The following is a 17,056-nucleotide window of genomic DNA, read 5'->3' on the forward strand; positions in this document are numbered from 1 at the left end:
TTTATTTAATAAAGGCTGATCACAATTAATCATTAATTGGCATAAAATATCATTAGCAAAAAATAGAATATGTGTTATATAGTGATAACTCTTGAGTTTCAATGAAGATCTCTTCCTGCAGCAGTAGATTTTTTTTATTCTTATTTAGTAGCAGATACAAAACACTCGGTTTGTAACTTTCAAGTAGTGTCCGAGTTGGTATGATGCAAGTGTAGATATAAAGTTTTAAAAATATAATACAGTATTTTAAATACAAATAGATGATCAGCAAGTAAATTAAAGGCCAGTATAATCAGAACCTTAATAGTAAATTAAAATTCTTAATATCAGTCTTTATTTAATAAAGGCTGATCACAATTCCGGACGATAATTATAGATTGCTCATACTCAAATTGTTTCATTCGGACTATTTGTATTGCTACTACTAAGAGAGTGATACCCATGATCTGTGATGTCTTCATTGTCAATGCTATTATTGTTATTATTATAACTGACTTCATTATTTGCATCATGCACCTCATTACCAAACTGTTTACTGTAAAGTCTGAAAAAAAGCATAAATGGATCTCTTAAAATTCATAACTAATTTTACTCATTAAAAAATTAAATTAAAGAAAAATTTATTAGTACATAAATTTGTTATACAAGAAGTATAAATTTGTTACACAAGAAGTATAAATTTGTTATACAATTTGTTAGTACATATATTTGTTATAAAGGCAATCAGTCTGCCTTTATAAAAAGGTCTGCTAATCTGGAAGAACACCATTTAAAAGACTATCACCTTACTTTTCCAATCTGCTGGGATTATTACCATTAAATTAACAAAAAAACACCAGTTGGCAGATCTCAAAGAGTTTCCTCAAGTGAAAAATGTAGATTTTATTTTATTTTTAAAAAAATTTAGAATAAAGTAAAAATTCCAATTAATTTAAAACAATATGTTTTTGCTGTTTCACAAATCCTGGAAAATAGATTTGTAATAACATACATTACCATTTGAAACAAGTCTGTGACATGTATGATTCTACTTTCATTTGTATGACAGGTCTGTGATACACTGGAGTTTTGATTTCGACACAAGAATATAATGGCATAATAATTTTTATGATTTATTAACCAAAATTGAAATAATTTTCAATAGCTTTATTTAACATTTTTTACAGAAATTATTTTAGTTGTACAAAAAAAATTAATCATGAAATATTTCAGAAAAAATAAATAAATGAATGCAGTCAAAGAAATGTTTTCAAAATAATATAATCATTAGAAAAATCCTTTCTAATAATAAGTAACAACCTTCATAGATGGAAGGTATTTTTATTATTTTTCCATTGTTGTGATTAATTTGTTCTAAAAATACAACTCAAAAATGCATTTAAATATAAGAGTAAGTTGGAAAGGAGCATTATCTTTTTAACCCAAGTAATACGAGGGCAAGTCCATTATTATCTGCAATTTAGTTATATTTTTGTTTGTTTACGCTGGTAGTACTGTCGTGTTGTGTAGATGACGCATGCGTGGTTTTAATTGTTGTGATGTCTGTGCAGGTTTGATGCTGCTAGGTTAGTTCCATCATCGCTGCCCTGCCATTAACCATGGCTGCTCCGCTTTCTATTTGCACCAAAGAAGAGCAACGTTCAGCGATCTGTTTTTTGTGGTCGGAAGGTATATCAGGGGCCAAAATTCATTGAAGACTTTTGGTACATTACGGGAACAGTGTGTTACCACAATGGAGTATCTACAAATGGATTCAAAAATTCAAAAATGGTCGCAGAAGTGTTACACATGACGAAGGAGGAGGACGTTCCTGGTTTGCAGCTCAACCAAAAACCTTCTTTTATGAGGGCATCAGAAAGCTTGTGCAATGATGGACCAAGTGCATTAAAATGCAAGGGGACTATGTTGAAAAATGATGGACATGTAAGTTTCCTATTTGTATTACAATTAAATTTATAACAATATTGCAGATAATAATTGACTTACCCTCGTATTTCATTAAATTTAACACTAAAAGAGGCAAATCCAGGGTGAGGTGGTAAATTACATCTCTTTACAACATGATACTTCTACAATGTTTAAAATGCCTTAGGAAATAGTGTTCTGTAAATTGAAAGATAAAATACCAGTGGTAGAAGTCATATATGATTTTTTATAAACAATTAAAGATTAGTTCAATATCACTTAAAAATCAAGCAGGGGTAGAAGTTAACGTTTCATAAAAAATTCAAATTTATTTCTTAAAAAAACAAAATGTAAGCCAGTCATCACGTAATTTTTCACACAATGTTATTATGAAAATTAATAATAAAAGGGACTTCAAATGAACTCCTATAAAAAAATTAAAAGTTAGGATATACATACAAAATAGCAATTATTGGGAAGAATTTTATAAATAAAAATTAGAAGATTTATTTAGGTGGTCTTCCACCTTATTAGGTGGAAGACCACCTAATAATAATATTTACCCTTAAATATTCCCCTAACCTAGTATTTCCTAAGCCTAGATTAACCTAATAATCCCCTAACCCTAGTATCCCACTTTAAGGTGGAATACTTCCATCTAATCCTATTTAGGTGGTCTGGTATTTATTAAAGGGTCTTCACCTAAGGCTGAAAATAACAGATAGACGAATACAAAATAGAATAAATAATAAAGAAAAACCACAAACACAAAACAAAATAAAACATAATCAACAAGTATCCTGTAATATTAAATTAAAAACAGTTTGGAAAAACCAAATTTACATAAGGATAAATACACAAACATCATGACTTCATCCTGTTAATGTCGTAATATATATGTATAATATATTTTTTGAGAACTCAAAATAATTCATTAACATATTGACACCACTATGTTAATAAAATTTAATATTATACAAAATATAAACCATCAAAACACAGTAATTAGATAAGTTATACTTACCATATTAATTTCAAGAATCAATTTTCACAGGGTCTGCATCTTCAGTTATCAATTCTTGGAATTAATGTGGTAAATATAAATTATCTAATTACTATATTTTGGTGGTTTATATTTTGTACAATTATATATATATATATATATATATATATATATAAAACATTTTTTCCACTGTACTGAATTATTATTTAATCAATAATCTAAATGTATACTATTATATAATAAGGAAGAGGGTTCTTGTTTGGTCAGGATAAACAAAAAACTACTTTATCAATTTCAACCAAATTTTTACTTATGCTTCTTGGCATAACTAAGAAGATTTTTAGATATATTTTATCTCAAAAAGAAAACAAAAAAAAAAAAATATATATATAGTGGAAATTTGCCAGTTGAATCACAAACTTTAATGAACTGTGAGTCTTTATCACTGTGCGAGCTGGGTTTGAATTGAATAATTCAAATCAATCAAATGAATAACATTACTCAAACAATCGAATATTAAATTTACGTTAAATAAAATAATATTAAATAAATTTCTGTTTAATAATAATGGCCTTCTTGGGGGACTGTATGTGAGGCTAGAGTGGCAAGGAATGCGAGCACCTCATGGGAGGCTAGACCAATCATCACCATCAACTGATAATGAACAGGGTGCTTCTGGGGCACTGTTTTGGGAGATGCAATGGGATGCTGTTATAATATATCTGTAAACAATCATCCAATTTCCAAATTTCAAACGGGGTATTTGTTAGTAGATTGAAGGCTAACTTTTGCATGCATCAGATACACTTTCCATCTAGCAGATCATGGTTATTCAGAAATGTATATATACATATATATATAGTTTGTCTGTCTGTTTGTTATTGCATCAAGTGAAAACTAACTGACCGATTATTTTCAAATTTGCAGGATGCATTTTGTATTATCCCAGGGAAGGTTTCAAGCCTTTGACTGAGGCCCTAGCTCCCTTGAAGGTTAAGATATTAAAAATACTTATTATTGCTTCACTTCCAAGGAGAGTGAAGTTGTGAATTAAAGATATTCATTCAAGAAAAAAAAAATAATTCTTTTACTTCATTAGGATATTTATGCCACCATAGCAAAGAAATAAGTTTTGAATTTTTCATCATCAAAGGTGTGGGTACTTTAGTTACCATAGTTACTATTCTATCTTTTGTAATTTAGTTTCTTTTTCAGGTTTCTATAAAGCCTGAAAACTGTAATTATTATTTATCAGTATTATTCTCACAACCATGAGAGTAAGTGCAGTGAGGTGGTCCAGGGGATGGACCCCTCTGGGTAGATGGGAATGGCAATCAAAGCAAGCTCTGTGGGTGTCCAGGGCGCCAGTCCCCTGCAAAATTGGGAATGGCGAACAAAGAGAGCTCTGGGGCATGAGGTAGTCCCTGGGAGGTCCTGAGGAGCCCCTGAGTTGGTTCTGGGGTTCACCTATGCTGACCTGAGCCCTGAGGGTCCAGGTTCTGACTAGATGGGCTGCTAGTAAAAACTATAAAAACCACCAAATACAGTACATTAAAAAGAAACACGTACCAACTGTAGAAATTGAAGTCAATACTTCATCGTCAGCATAATTTAAATTAAAAATTACGCATGAAAAATATTCGCATCATGCGGATATTTTGCATGTGTGCTTTGTCATTTACTATTAAAACTTCTATTCCATACCATGGCATGACATAGTATCATAATACAATAATACAGAGTGATCATAAAGTCATGCAACCCAAACTTTCTGCTGTGTAGGAATTACAATTAAATTTGTAAAAGATATTTTAATTAGGGTAATTTTTTGTGTGACAGAATAGTGTATGGTAGCACTGCTACATCATGCCTTCAGGCAACAGTGAGAGTGGCACCAAGCAGTTTGTTTAGTCCAAGCAGCAATGTCTTTTATGCAAGAAAAACGTGTCTTTATTGTTGTGAGTTTCTGCAAATCAAAATTGTACGTGAAATGTCAAGAAGATTTTTTTAAATGCTTTTCCAGATGCTAATGTGCCAAACAAATCCACTGTATGTTGTTTATTTAATCGTTTTCAGGATACAGGTAGTTTGCATGACTGTAAGTGTACTGGCTGTCCATGTGTTTTAACTAACATCAGTCTGCAGACGATAATGAAACACTTCTTCGTTCTCCAAAAATGTATCTTCAAAAACTTTCTAACTAAACTGGTCTATCTTATGGAAGTGTTCATAAGGCTACTAAGGTTCTAAAATTACATTCATACTGGATAACATAAGTCATCAGTTCCAAGAACCAGATAAGAAGAAACAAATGCAGTATTGTCCATGGTTAAGAAGTTTCATTTGAAATGACTTATCTGTTCTAGACAAGGTTTTTTCAGTGATGAAGCTTGGTTATATCTTAGCGGATTATGTTAACAGTCAATTGCAGATGTGGTTTTCAAAGAACCCACATGTGTTCTTTGAACAGTCATTATATTTGTAAAAAATTGGCATGTGGTGTGGTGTAACTCATCGAAGAACTCTCAGGCCTATGTTTTTTCACAGACCATCACAGCTGAACAGTAATAATCACAGAAATAATCATGCAGTTTACAGCTTTGCTACAGTCTGATGAAATGATTGCTGGCTACAACTAGATGGAGCAACTGCACACACGATGAACAGTAGCATGTAATTTCTTTGATGACCTAACAATTTCTCCTGGTCTATGGCTGTTCACCAGACCTCGTTCACCGGGATGTAATATGTCAAAGACATAGTTCTGTATGAAGTAAGAAGTTGATTAACAGTATCGTAGTAATTGTCAGATTTCTGTTTGCTGAGAAAATGTTTGCAAATGTCTTTAAATGAAGCCCAAGCTGCACTTTCCACATTATTTAACATTAAGTTAAATACATCATCATCTTTGACCAACTCTATTTGGGGACCAATTAATATTTCTCTTTAATTTTTCCTTCACTTACATTCGGAAATTTCTGCCTGATGTACAACTATCCTTCTTCATTGCTTTTACAAAAGTTTTCATTAGTCCTAGCTTAATACGGAGAGGGAGTAAAAATATTTGTTTGGGTTCAACTAAGGGCTCATGAATAATATTTTTTTTCCATTTGGAGTTAAGTTTTCTCTTTTCATCCACTCTTTGGTAACATAATGTTTATTCCTAGCTCAGCTGTCCCATGTACTTAGTATAGCATAACTGCATGCATAACAAAATAGTTATAACTTTCAAACACCACATATGTTCCAGCTATTTTTTTTTATAATTTATTTTTTCAAGAACATCTTTCATCACAATGTATGTTAATTTCAAATTAATACCATAAGCAATTTGTATTGAAGAATATTTGTTACCATTGTGTAGTAGAACTACTTTTAAATTAACTATACTTGGATGAATCTATGAAAAGGTTCCGGTCCTCAGGCTTATGAACTTGTCCTAAGTGTAACATAAGCTCTTCAATATTTGTGCAATAAACCAAATTACTTTCATCAATAAAGTACTGTGAAAATTCTTTTTGTTGCCTTTGAAAGCCCAACATTTTTGTATTTTTTTTAAGTAAATTCCAATCCTGCAGTCTTGATCCTAACAGTTCAGCTTGATTTTTTGATAAATTTAAATCGCTAACAAAGTCATTTAATTCACCTTGTGATATAAGATATGGCTTATTGGAAGGTAATTCAAAATCAAAATCGTTGTTGTCTTCTTCAGTATTGCCTGATTCTTCATCACTGCTTTCGAAACATACATTCACAGGTGGCTCAGGAACTGGAATAATTTCACAAACATCATATTACCTCACTTTACATCCGCCTGACTGTAGATTGCAATGAAGGATATTTTACAGTATGTTTAGATTTTTTAGAAATTCCAGACACACTTGTTAAACAAAAGTAACAATCAATTACATAATCCTTTGGTTCACGCCAAACCATAGATACATATGTCATAATATGTGACTATGATATGATTTATTGTTTATTTATAGCTTACAAATTATGTTAACAAAGTTAAACAATAAAAAATGAGATAACAAAATACAATATAGGAGCTTAAAATGCTAAATAAGTTGAAAAGTGGAAAAATCCTTTAATTAAAATTTTTCAAAAATGGTGGGTGATAAAAAGATTCTGAGTTTATATTCGTTTTCAGCATCAAAAAACAGATTAAATTCATGTATTGCATGTTAGGAGAGAAAAATTATGTTTATCAATGTTATCTGTTGTAGTTATTACACTTTGCTTAGTGGATCACTAATAACCAGCTTATATGAATAGATTTAATAGAAAAATTAGCTTAAATAAGTTTAATTACCTTAATAGCAAAACAGAGCATTCTTCAAGACTATCTTCACTGTAACTAGTTACAGCTTCTAATATTGTTGGCCATTTAGGAGTAAGCTTCAATAATTTTCTAGTTAGATAAACACAACTTGCAGCTACAAGTGATGGTTTAAACATATTTACATTATAATCTGAAAAAAATTAGAATACAAAAATTGGAGTATGTAATCATAATTTACTAGTTATTTGTTACTAAAATCAACAAAACAGAATTAAATTAAGGTAATATTTAAAAAAAATCAAAGGTGGTAATAGATATAAAATGAAGAATTCCTTACAATTTTTATTATAAAATATATATTTTTTATATTTATTTTGTTATTCTATATTTTAGCTATTCAAAAAGGATTAATACACTTATTGTTTAAGGCTTAAATATATTTTATTCTAATTTTACAAAAGAAAAATATAGATACACTTATGGTTCTTTTTTAGGAGCAGTATTGATGTAAAAGTCAAGATATAGATCAAAGACGTTACCAATCTAATTTAAAGGCAGTAACTTTCTTTAATCTGAAAGTTCCAAATTTGAATCCCAGTCACATATGGTACTTTTTCATGTGCAATAAAAATTATTTTTTTTTCATCATAAGAAAAATAAAAATATATCACAAAACAGTAATTGGGTATGCTTTATCCAATTGGGTATGCAATACCCAGTATTGGCCTGCTTTACTGAAAAGAGAATAATTAAACGAAAAAGATAAAATTATATTCTGCATTATATACAACATAAAAAACCAATAATTTCTATTTAATTTCAATTTATATGAATATTTAAAAAAAAATACTCTCCCCTTTTCTGACTTTTCCTACAGACAACAGTTCAGATATAAACACAGATAAAGATTCTGTACATAAAATCTTCTATTTAACGTATTCAGGCAGTAATATATTGTTACCACATTTATGCCTAATTTAATATTGGCGGATGAACATGCTAGCAATGATGTGAGCTGGCGCACAGTATACCCACGTGCTGATACAAGCATCACTCTCACTGCGTATTTGAGTGTGCAGTTCTCCCACCACAGCAGCCCCATCACTCTCAGGCTCCAATAAAAGAGTGTGCATGAGAGTGAATTTTCAATTCATTGTCTACCACCACCTGAAGAAGACCTAGAAGAAGGAAGAGGAGAAGAAGACAGAAGAAGTTCCCTGGCCGCCTCAACATGGGACCTCCCGGCGGATGCCAACATCCCCGCTGGATTAGCAGGCCTGGCTGGCCCACCAAGGGAGCCACTGGACGTGGATGCTACCTTCCTGCTCCAGCTCGCTGGTCTTCAATTGCCCTGGCCGGCAGACTCCACAGCAGTGGTCGGCCCAGTGTAGGATCGCTCAGGGAGAAACCACCTCAGCTGTGCTGGTGAAGGATGACTGATGCTGACCCAACACTGCGGGGCTCTGGGGGCCACCACTACCACGCTGTAGTGGAGACCTAACTGCCGCTGAGGGGAAGCCCAGTCTCACTTCAATGGAAAAGCCACAACTCTCCGACTTCGCCAGAGACCAGCTTCCAGACTGAACAGCTCTTCTCAGAGCTAACACAAGAAACAGCCCTTTTCAGGGCTATCACAAGGTTATGAATTACGAGCCATCAAAGCCATTTGACAACAACAAACCTTCTCTGGGCTACCATAAGGTTAGTGACTACAATGAGCTGTCAAAACCAATCGATGAAAAAAACGGTCCTTTCCAGGGCTACCATAAGGTTAGTAAGTGCAATGTGCCGTCGAAGCCATTCGGCGACAATATTTAATATATAGCAATCCATATTTTGAGTCAAATTTAAGGGAGGTGGTTAAAAAATCATGGTTAATTCTGTGAACAATTTTGGGCTACAAGAAAGCTGCAACCAGAGTGTAAAGAAACTGTGTAAAATCATATTTGTTTCTAATAATTCAATTATTTCTGATTAATTATATCTATGAAAATGTAAAAAGAACTTAAATTTAAATATGAATTTAATATGAAATATTAATATTAACTGAATAAGAATATATATGAAAATAATATGTATACCAAAATTATGGAAAACATGAAAACAAAATTAAAAATAAAAATTTTCAAAAGGAATTTTTTTACTCATACCATTCAGTGAAACATCCAATAAATCACAAATAGTTGAAAGCGCACGTTTCCTTAAATTTCTTACAGATACAGTGTTTAATGAATCTTGATTAAAAACGCTTAACCACCTGTAGGACTCAACGAAATGTGCTACAGTTGGTCGAGCCAAATTCCAATCAAAAAACTGCAAAATCATCAATTCTAAGGTAACATAATCTTTTTTTGGATATCTGTTTTCAACAAAATTACTCAGTTGTGAAATTTTAGGAAATGATCCATCTTGTTCTTCAAATTTGGCTGAAAAAAAGTAAAATTAAAGATAAATAAATTATTATAATAATTAATACTGAAAATAGAAAAAAGTGGTACTGTAGCTAATTTTAGTTTTGGTTATGTTCATGAAAATAAATCATCCTGATTTCCTTAGGCTGTTTAAAAAATATTTATTATTCTCTTTAACTGCTTAGCATACTAATTATTTTAAACATTGCAATTTTTCTAAGATTCTGTAGAGGGATTCTTAATCAAGACATGTGATCACACCTAGGTCTAGTAACAAGTATGAAAATAAGATTTTTTGTTGCATGATTAAAAAATATCAATGTTACAAAATACTGATTCCCAGATTATGAAACTACATATCAATCTCTGATTTAGAAAATACTTCTGAATGTACATATGCACTATTAGTTGCAGATGGACAGTAGCACTGTCCAAGTTATGTATAAGTTTTTAAAGAACACAGTCATGATCTATATAAAAAGATGGGAAAAGTGAATTTTCACACAATTTAACATTGACATAAACCATTTGTAAAAAGCAAGTGAAAATTCTACAAATGACTAAAATGTTTAGTGACACAAAAGTTGCCAACATAAAATTTATAAAATGTTTATTGCATGAAATTAGAAATGAAAACAAAATTTCAGAACTTTATGTTTTCTGTAACTACTAACTCCAAAAATCTAGATACTATTTTGAAAATTTTTAAATGTTAATGATATTTTTTTTTATAAATGTCCAGTAATTCTTCTCCCCATATAGACTGAACAGAGAGAAATGACCTTTTAAAAATACTAATTTGATGTTGAGCAATGAGCTGGGGAATACTTTTTGCCTGGCCAGTCATACACAAGGTTTAATCAAATGTTTAATTTTAAATTAATAAAAAAAGTAATACATAAATTTAAACAGAGTATAAAAAAAAGTAGAAATTATAAATCTTTCTAAAAAAAAGAAAGTAAAAACTAATATAAAAATGTTATTAATAAACTGTAGTTTTTTTGTTATACTGCACATATGTGCAGTAAAACACTTAATAGAATGTCTAATGCTATAAAAGTAGGAGATATATCCTCATTTACCACTAAGTGAAATGCAAACAAGAGCAACTAGATTAAGTCTACCAGCAATTATGCGATAATTATCCATAAAATAGTCTAATAAATGTACTGCAAGGTGTACTGTAATTGTTGATAGCTCTAACTGCCGACATATGGAACGCATGTTATTAACCAATTGTAATCTATATTGTAACTGTAAAAACAAAAACAAAATTTACATACATTGATAAATATGTCACATATTTTAATTAATTTTTTTTTTCTTTATTGGTATACATAAACAAGTAACATTAAAAAGAATTACAAACTGATTATAAAGCAAAAAGATTATGTTATTTATACAATGACCTCTATAAGTTAATAAAAAAATACAGTCTCCCAGATTTGTCTTCATTTTCATTCTGTTCATCTTGTCCGTTTAAAAAGCAGATGAGATGAAAAAATAACATTTTTCAGTTTTTCTAATGACGATAAAACTAATGCAAAGAAGAGAAGATTACAAATTCTGTTCAGACATAATTTGTAATGTCGTTTTAGAATGAATATTTTAATAATAATAATAAGTCTTATCAGAATAGTTTATTAGATCTGATGATGATAGCATATCATTTTACATAAATTTTAGTACAATATTAAAAATATTACTATCTATGTGAAAAAAATCACTTTGTGAAGATTACACATTGGTCATCCTTTCATTTTGGCACTTCCCTTAAACATTTTTATAAAAGTAACTGCAATTCTTATTTTTCATTATTATAGTGAATAATTTTTTTTATGTAATTTATGTATTTTATGTAAGTGTATAATTTATAAAATAAGTTTATTTTACTTTATAATTCAATTTGAATTTTATTATTGTGAATTATAAAAAATGTTACATCTCATATGTAAAAGATTATTAAGCTATAGCTGTGGTATTTTATGTGTATAATTTTTCCTGTACTTTAAATTAAGTTCAATTTTAAAGATAGAAATCTATTTTTTACTTATATATTTATCTGTTTTTACATTTAATAATTTCAGTCCAACAACTACATGCAGTAACTTTTTTTTTGTTTAACCTTTGGGACCACCATTAGCTATTATTTCAGAGGATGAGATGAACAATTTGTAGTGTGTGTGAAAATGCCATGCCTGACCGGGATTCAAACCCGGGACCTCTGGATGAAAGTACAAAGTGTTCAAAAAGTGATGCAACCTTCTGGAAGAGTGTTTCCTTCTTTGGTTGCCGATTTAATTGAGGAAAATTGAAAAATAGGTTATACAATGCAGCAAAGTTCAGTTCATTGTCTCCCAATACATTAGATGTACCAATTATGCTAAGTTCCAAGAGACAGGGAATGTGGAAGATGCAGCTAAAAGTGGCTGACCGAAAGTGCTAACACCAGAAAAGTTCAACATGTCAACATGCAGACTGTATATCCTGTTAGTCCCAAGAAGTCTGTGTGACACCTATCTAGCCAGTTTCATCTCTCAGTTGATAGTGTCCACAAGGCACTGTACAAGTGTTTAAGGATGCATCCATACAGAATTCATATTCTTCACGAGTTGTTATCTGCAGACACTGGAAAACACGTAGCTTTTTGTTAGTGGTCATGCCATCTGTAATGCCAGATGGTAAAGAACTCATGATTGATTTTTATCTGACATGCCATGGTCCATCTTGATGGATACGTGAATGCCCAGAATTCATGCATTTGTGTATGGAAAATCCAGTTGCATGAGTCCCCCCCATCTGCACAGACAAAAAGTGGGTGTTTGGTGTGCAATGTCATCTAGGCAAATCTTCATGTCATATTTTCATGGCACAGTGAACAGTGAGTGCCACATATAGATGGTGCAACAATTTATGAACATTATACCTGCAGACTGGCTAGAGTACATGTGCTTTCAGCAGGAACCTACGGCTCATACAATCATGACTTTGTTGGAGTAGTGTTTTCATAAACAAGTCATTTTAAAGTGGTTATGTCTTCCTCAGTCTCCTGATCTTTCCCCTCCTCAGGGGAATTGTTGTGGGGATACCCTAAGGATGCTGCTTATAAAACTTATCCTCACCATTCCTGAATTGCAGAGTGAAATTGAACAATCTGTTGCTGTCCTTAACAAATATTAAAACATGTGTTTAAGAGCATGCAATGTCATATTCAATAATGTGAACTGCATAATGGAGGCCACTTTCAACAACTATTGCAACTTACTTATTTTCCCATAAGGTTGTTTCACTTTTTGAACATCTGTTACTTTCATGTATAACAGTGGGTAGCACTTTATAATTTGCAAGAGAAACTAAAAAAAACTAAAATGGAAAATGTGTTTATTTTAAAGGCATAGATATAATCATTAAATTAAAAATAATCAAATTATAAAAATTATGCACATCAATAAATTTAGAATTTAATTTTTGTGTATATTAATGTAAAAATTCAATACCAGTGAAATAAAATATTTTATTGTCAAAAGTACAAATATTACTCTATCAAAAGAAAAATATTATCTTTAATTTTAATTCTGCAATGCTGTTGAAGAATTATTGAATGAAATTCATTTTTTTTTTATCTTCTTTAAATTATTTCACTATTTCAAAGTGCAATAAATACATTCCTGATTTAAAATTACTAATGATGTTACCAAGATAACTAAAGACATAAAAAAAATCAAAAGTTATTAAAAAATATACACAATTTGTAATCAATTTATTACTTGTGTTTACTTGATATCAGTTTTTGTTTTGCAACAAACATTTCTTAATGAGTAATATTAGGTTTATTTGGTATATAATAAGGTCCTTTAAATGTATGAACAGAATAACTACTTTTTAACTCTGGCTGAATATCCTCATTATTAATCGAATTTTTTTTGCAACTGTAATGGAAAAAGCTTAATCACAAAAAAATCTAGAATCAAGTGAATGTAATTTTTTAAATAGTAATTTTTATGTGTTGAATTCATTGTGGTATAATAATCAATTGTAGCAGTGTGAACATTTGTCTAAATAATAAGTTATTTAAAGCGCCACTGTAAATTACTTACTACTTGTGTTATCTGTTGGCTATAAATTGTTTTTGACATTGAAAGTAATGTCTTTAAACACTGAACACAAGAGCCAAAACTAAAATAGTGATGTATTTTTTTTTAAAACAGCTATGTGTTTAGATTAAAATATATAAATATAAAATATATATCTTAATAATGATGTCATGACTTTATGTAACCTAATATATTCTAAAGTTTCACAGCAAATTCTATCCAGTTTATCCCAAGTTTTAATGGTTACATGAGGCCTGGAGTTGTGAAGGAAAATTAATTACATCACTGATTGGCTGATAGTGTCTTTTGTTCTGTAAGCGGCTTTCACTCTTATTTCACACCATTCTTGCAGATTTTGACTCAGTGTAATGACTGACCTGTGTTTCATCACATGTGACTATTCGATGGAAAAAATTATTTCTCTCTTATCAAAATCAATTCAGCAGCCTTGGTGAATTTCCTGGTAGATCTGTTTCTGATTTTGGGTAAAAAATCATGGCATCCACCTCAGATAGATTTTGCAGAACCCAAGGTGTTTTGTTTTAATGGAATGGACACTTCTGTGATTAATACTCCAAAGTAACCTTATTAACCCAAAGGTGTCGATTGTCTTTAATGAGGCCATGGATAGATTGAATGTTATTATTCGTCAACTGATAAAAGTCTGTGAGACTCAATTTCTATAGCTTCATGGCCTTCTTTAAATTTTCTGCTAGTTGTAGTCTTGATATGCAACATCATTTCCCAAACTGTCACACAGTCTAGTCAAAATTTTGGAGAATACCACATCCTTTATTTGTGAGAAATTTCATGATAATATGCTTATTCTGACATGACACAATGACCAGAGAGATGCATCTGGAGTGACCATTTCCTCCCTACATCTCCACCATCAACATCTCTCCAATCAGCAAACTTATTTTCATACATGAGCCATGAAGTTAAAATATGGTTCATATTTGATTGCCTCATATTATTAAAGTAACAGTGGATTGTAGAAGATCTAACATGAGAAGTTTAGATACTAATGTGGGTTTGAGGCGGGGTCTCTTACCTTCCCTGTCTAATGTTTATGTTAGTGACTTGAGTAGATACCAGAAACAACAAATTAACAAAGGAATTAAACTGAATCAAGAAAGAAGCATAATTCTTATTCTGTTTGCCAACTTATAATGCAAGAGTTGGAGGTTGATCCTGAAAGAACTCCTGGCCAATTAATTCTTATTACTTCAAACTATAATTTACAAATTTCAGCTGAAAAACCAGCTACAAAAAGTCATGATTATTGTTTTACATAATCAATTATCTACAGTTTTTTTTTATGAATATATTCTTATAATGAATCAGTCACTGTATTGTGTAATTCATCATTAGAATAAATACTATAGGTAGTAGAGGAGCACATTCTTTTTGTGCACCATTGCACAGAACTTAAGCAGTGCAGAAAGTAGCTTCAACTTGCACACAATTATTTTAAACAATATACACTGAATTTAGAAAAAAAAAAATCTAATAAAAATAATACTGCAATATGAACCTGAGGTGCTCGGCACAAAAATGGCATGCATTCACTTTCCTTTTTTTTTAAGTAACTATCAATTTCTATAGCATATGGTGCATGTTCCAATATAGTTTTAAGTTCTGCACAAGATCCAGTAAATGGCATCTAAAACAAAATGAAATGCAGATTATATCTTCTTTACACAAACTTGAGTCTACTGATTTTCTGTGTAATCAGTTAAATAAATAAAAGTGGGAAGGGTGTTTAGAAACTTAAAAATTATTAATAATAATGATGAAAGCAAAATAATTTTTATTTCAAACACAATTTAATGTTAAAAGAAAGTTTACCAATAATCCAAGTAGTCAATAATATTTTATAAAAAAATCCCACTACCATTTTCAGTTTTATTACCTGTAACACCTTACCTAATATCCATTCAGAAATCTCCATAGCATTTCTTTCCATAAAAAGATAAATGCTTTATTGCTTCAATATATTTGCTGTTATACCAGTCTTGGTAAGTTGTTCTACAGATACCTTCTACAATATGAACAACTGTAGTCTGATTGGGTGATTTCACCCTTTTATCATCCTTGCTATCTCTGCACTTTCATAAGAAAGGTGCTCACTGTGCACAACTGTACTCAACTGAATTGATTTTATGGGGGTTTTGAACATAGGTAGTTACTCACATATCGGTAAGTTGTTTTTATGCTTTTCCATCACATTTTTATTATTACAAATTGTACCCATTTTTTTTAAATAAAAGAGTTTTTTGTTTTTATTTTAAAAATTATAATTTATATGTGTATATATATAATATGTACATTTAAATAATCATATAAAATATGAGCTAAACATGAATTATTAAAATAAACTAGCAAAGGGAAATGAACAAGAACTGTTTAAATAAAAATACAAGTGTATTTTGACTGTAAAACATCCATCATCATTAAATGTACAGTAATAATTAGTAGAAATAAATAAATACATAAACAAAACTTAAAAGAATAATTTTAAATATTTGTGGTTTCAAGTTTTGTTTATGCATTTTTTAAAAATTTATGGATTGTTTAACCATTGTAAACATAAACTTTTCATCTTCTAAGCAGAAACTACAATCTAAATACACTTTTATTAAAACAAAAAATTAAAACCTTTTTTGATGCTATTGTGGTACATCATAATTATTTTGGATATTTAATTCACAAGTAAGTTTAAATCATATGTAACAGAAGAATACAAGCATGGCAAGCCTAACTTGGAATGAAATGCCAAGGATGATTGCCAAGGATGATATTTTCCATGTGAAAGGGAAAGATGCAACTACTACATGGTAAAAATGAAAATGTATATCAATCTATTAATACCAGGCTAACTAATTATTTTATCAATTTTGTTTATAGAAAAATATTTAAAATACATACTTGTGCTGCAGATCTAATTACTGGGGTAGTAATTTTGAAACAAAGTCTTTATTCATAATAATAAAATATATGTATAAATTAAAATTTCTTAAGTGTGATTTTTGCATTACTCAAATAATGATAATGGTAAACTGAATTGGCAGTTCTCTTTTGTCATTGTTATCATATTTTCAAGGTCTATTTTTTGATCAAATTAAATGTTTTCTTGTTCATTTCCTTAATTTTATTTGATATCATGGGTTTCTTCTTTTTGTTAGCAATAAAAAAAATGTTATTTTTAAAAGAAATATTGAGATTATAGTTTCTGTAGAAAATCAGTTTTGAAAACTGTATAAATGCTTTACAAAATGGTAATTTTATGTCAAATTATTAACTTGGAAGAAAAGGTTTGTAACCCAAAAATATGTAGAATGGTTACTTTATGGTT

At 30.3% G+C, this 17,056-nt stretch overlaps 1 protein-coding gene across 1 annotated transcript; it reads right to left on the reverse strand.

Annotated features, from left to right (window-relative positions):
• Window positions 1-387: 387 nt before the first annotated feature.
• Window positions 388-15,652, reverse strand: CycJ (Cyclin J). Its single transcript, XM_075367717.1, has 6 exons — window positions 15,614-15,652; window positions 15,236-15,364; window positions 10,687-10,858; window positions 9,344-9,619; window positions 7,224-7,383; window positions 388-544 (listed from the first exon to the last, which is right to left on the reverse strand). The coding sequence occupies exons 1-6, from the start codon at window positions 15,650-15,652 to the stop codon at window positions 388-390; spliced, it is 933 nt and encodes a 310-aa protein (XP_075223832.1).
• Window positions 15,653-17,056: the final 1,404 nt, after the last annotated feature.

This window comes from Lycorma delicatula, chromosome 5, assembly GCF_047948215.1.
Source record: "Lycorma delicatula isolate Av1 chromosome 5, ASM4794821v1, whole genome shotgun sequence".
NCBI lineage: Eukaryota > Metazoa > Arthropoda > Insecta > Hemiptera > Fulgoridae > Lycorma > Lycorma delicatula.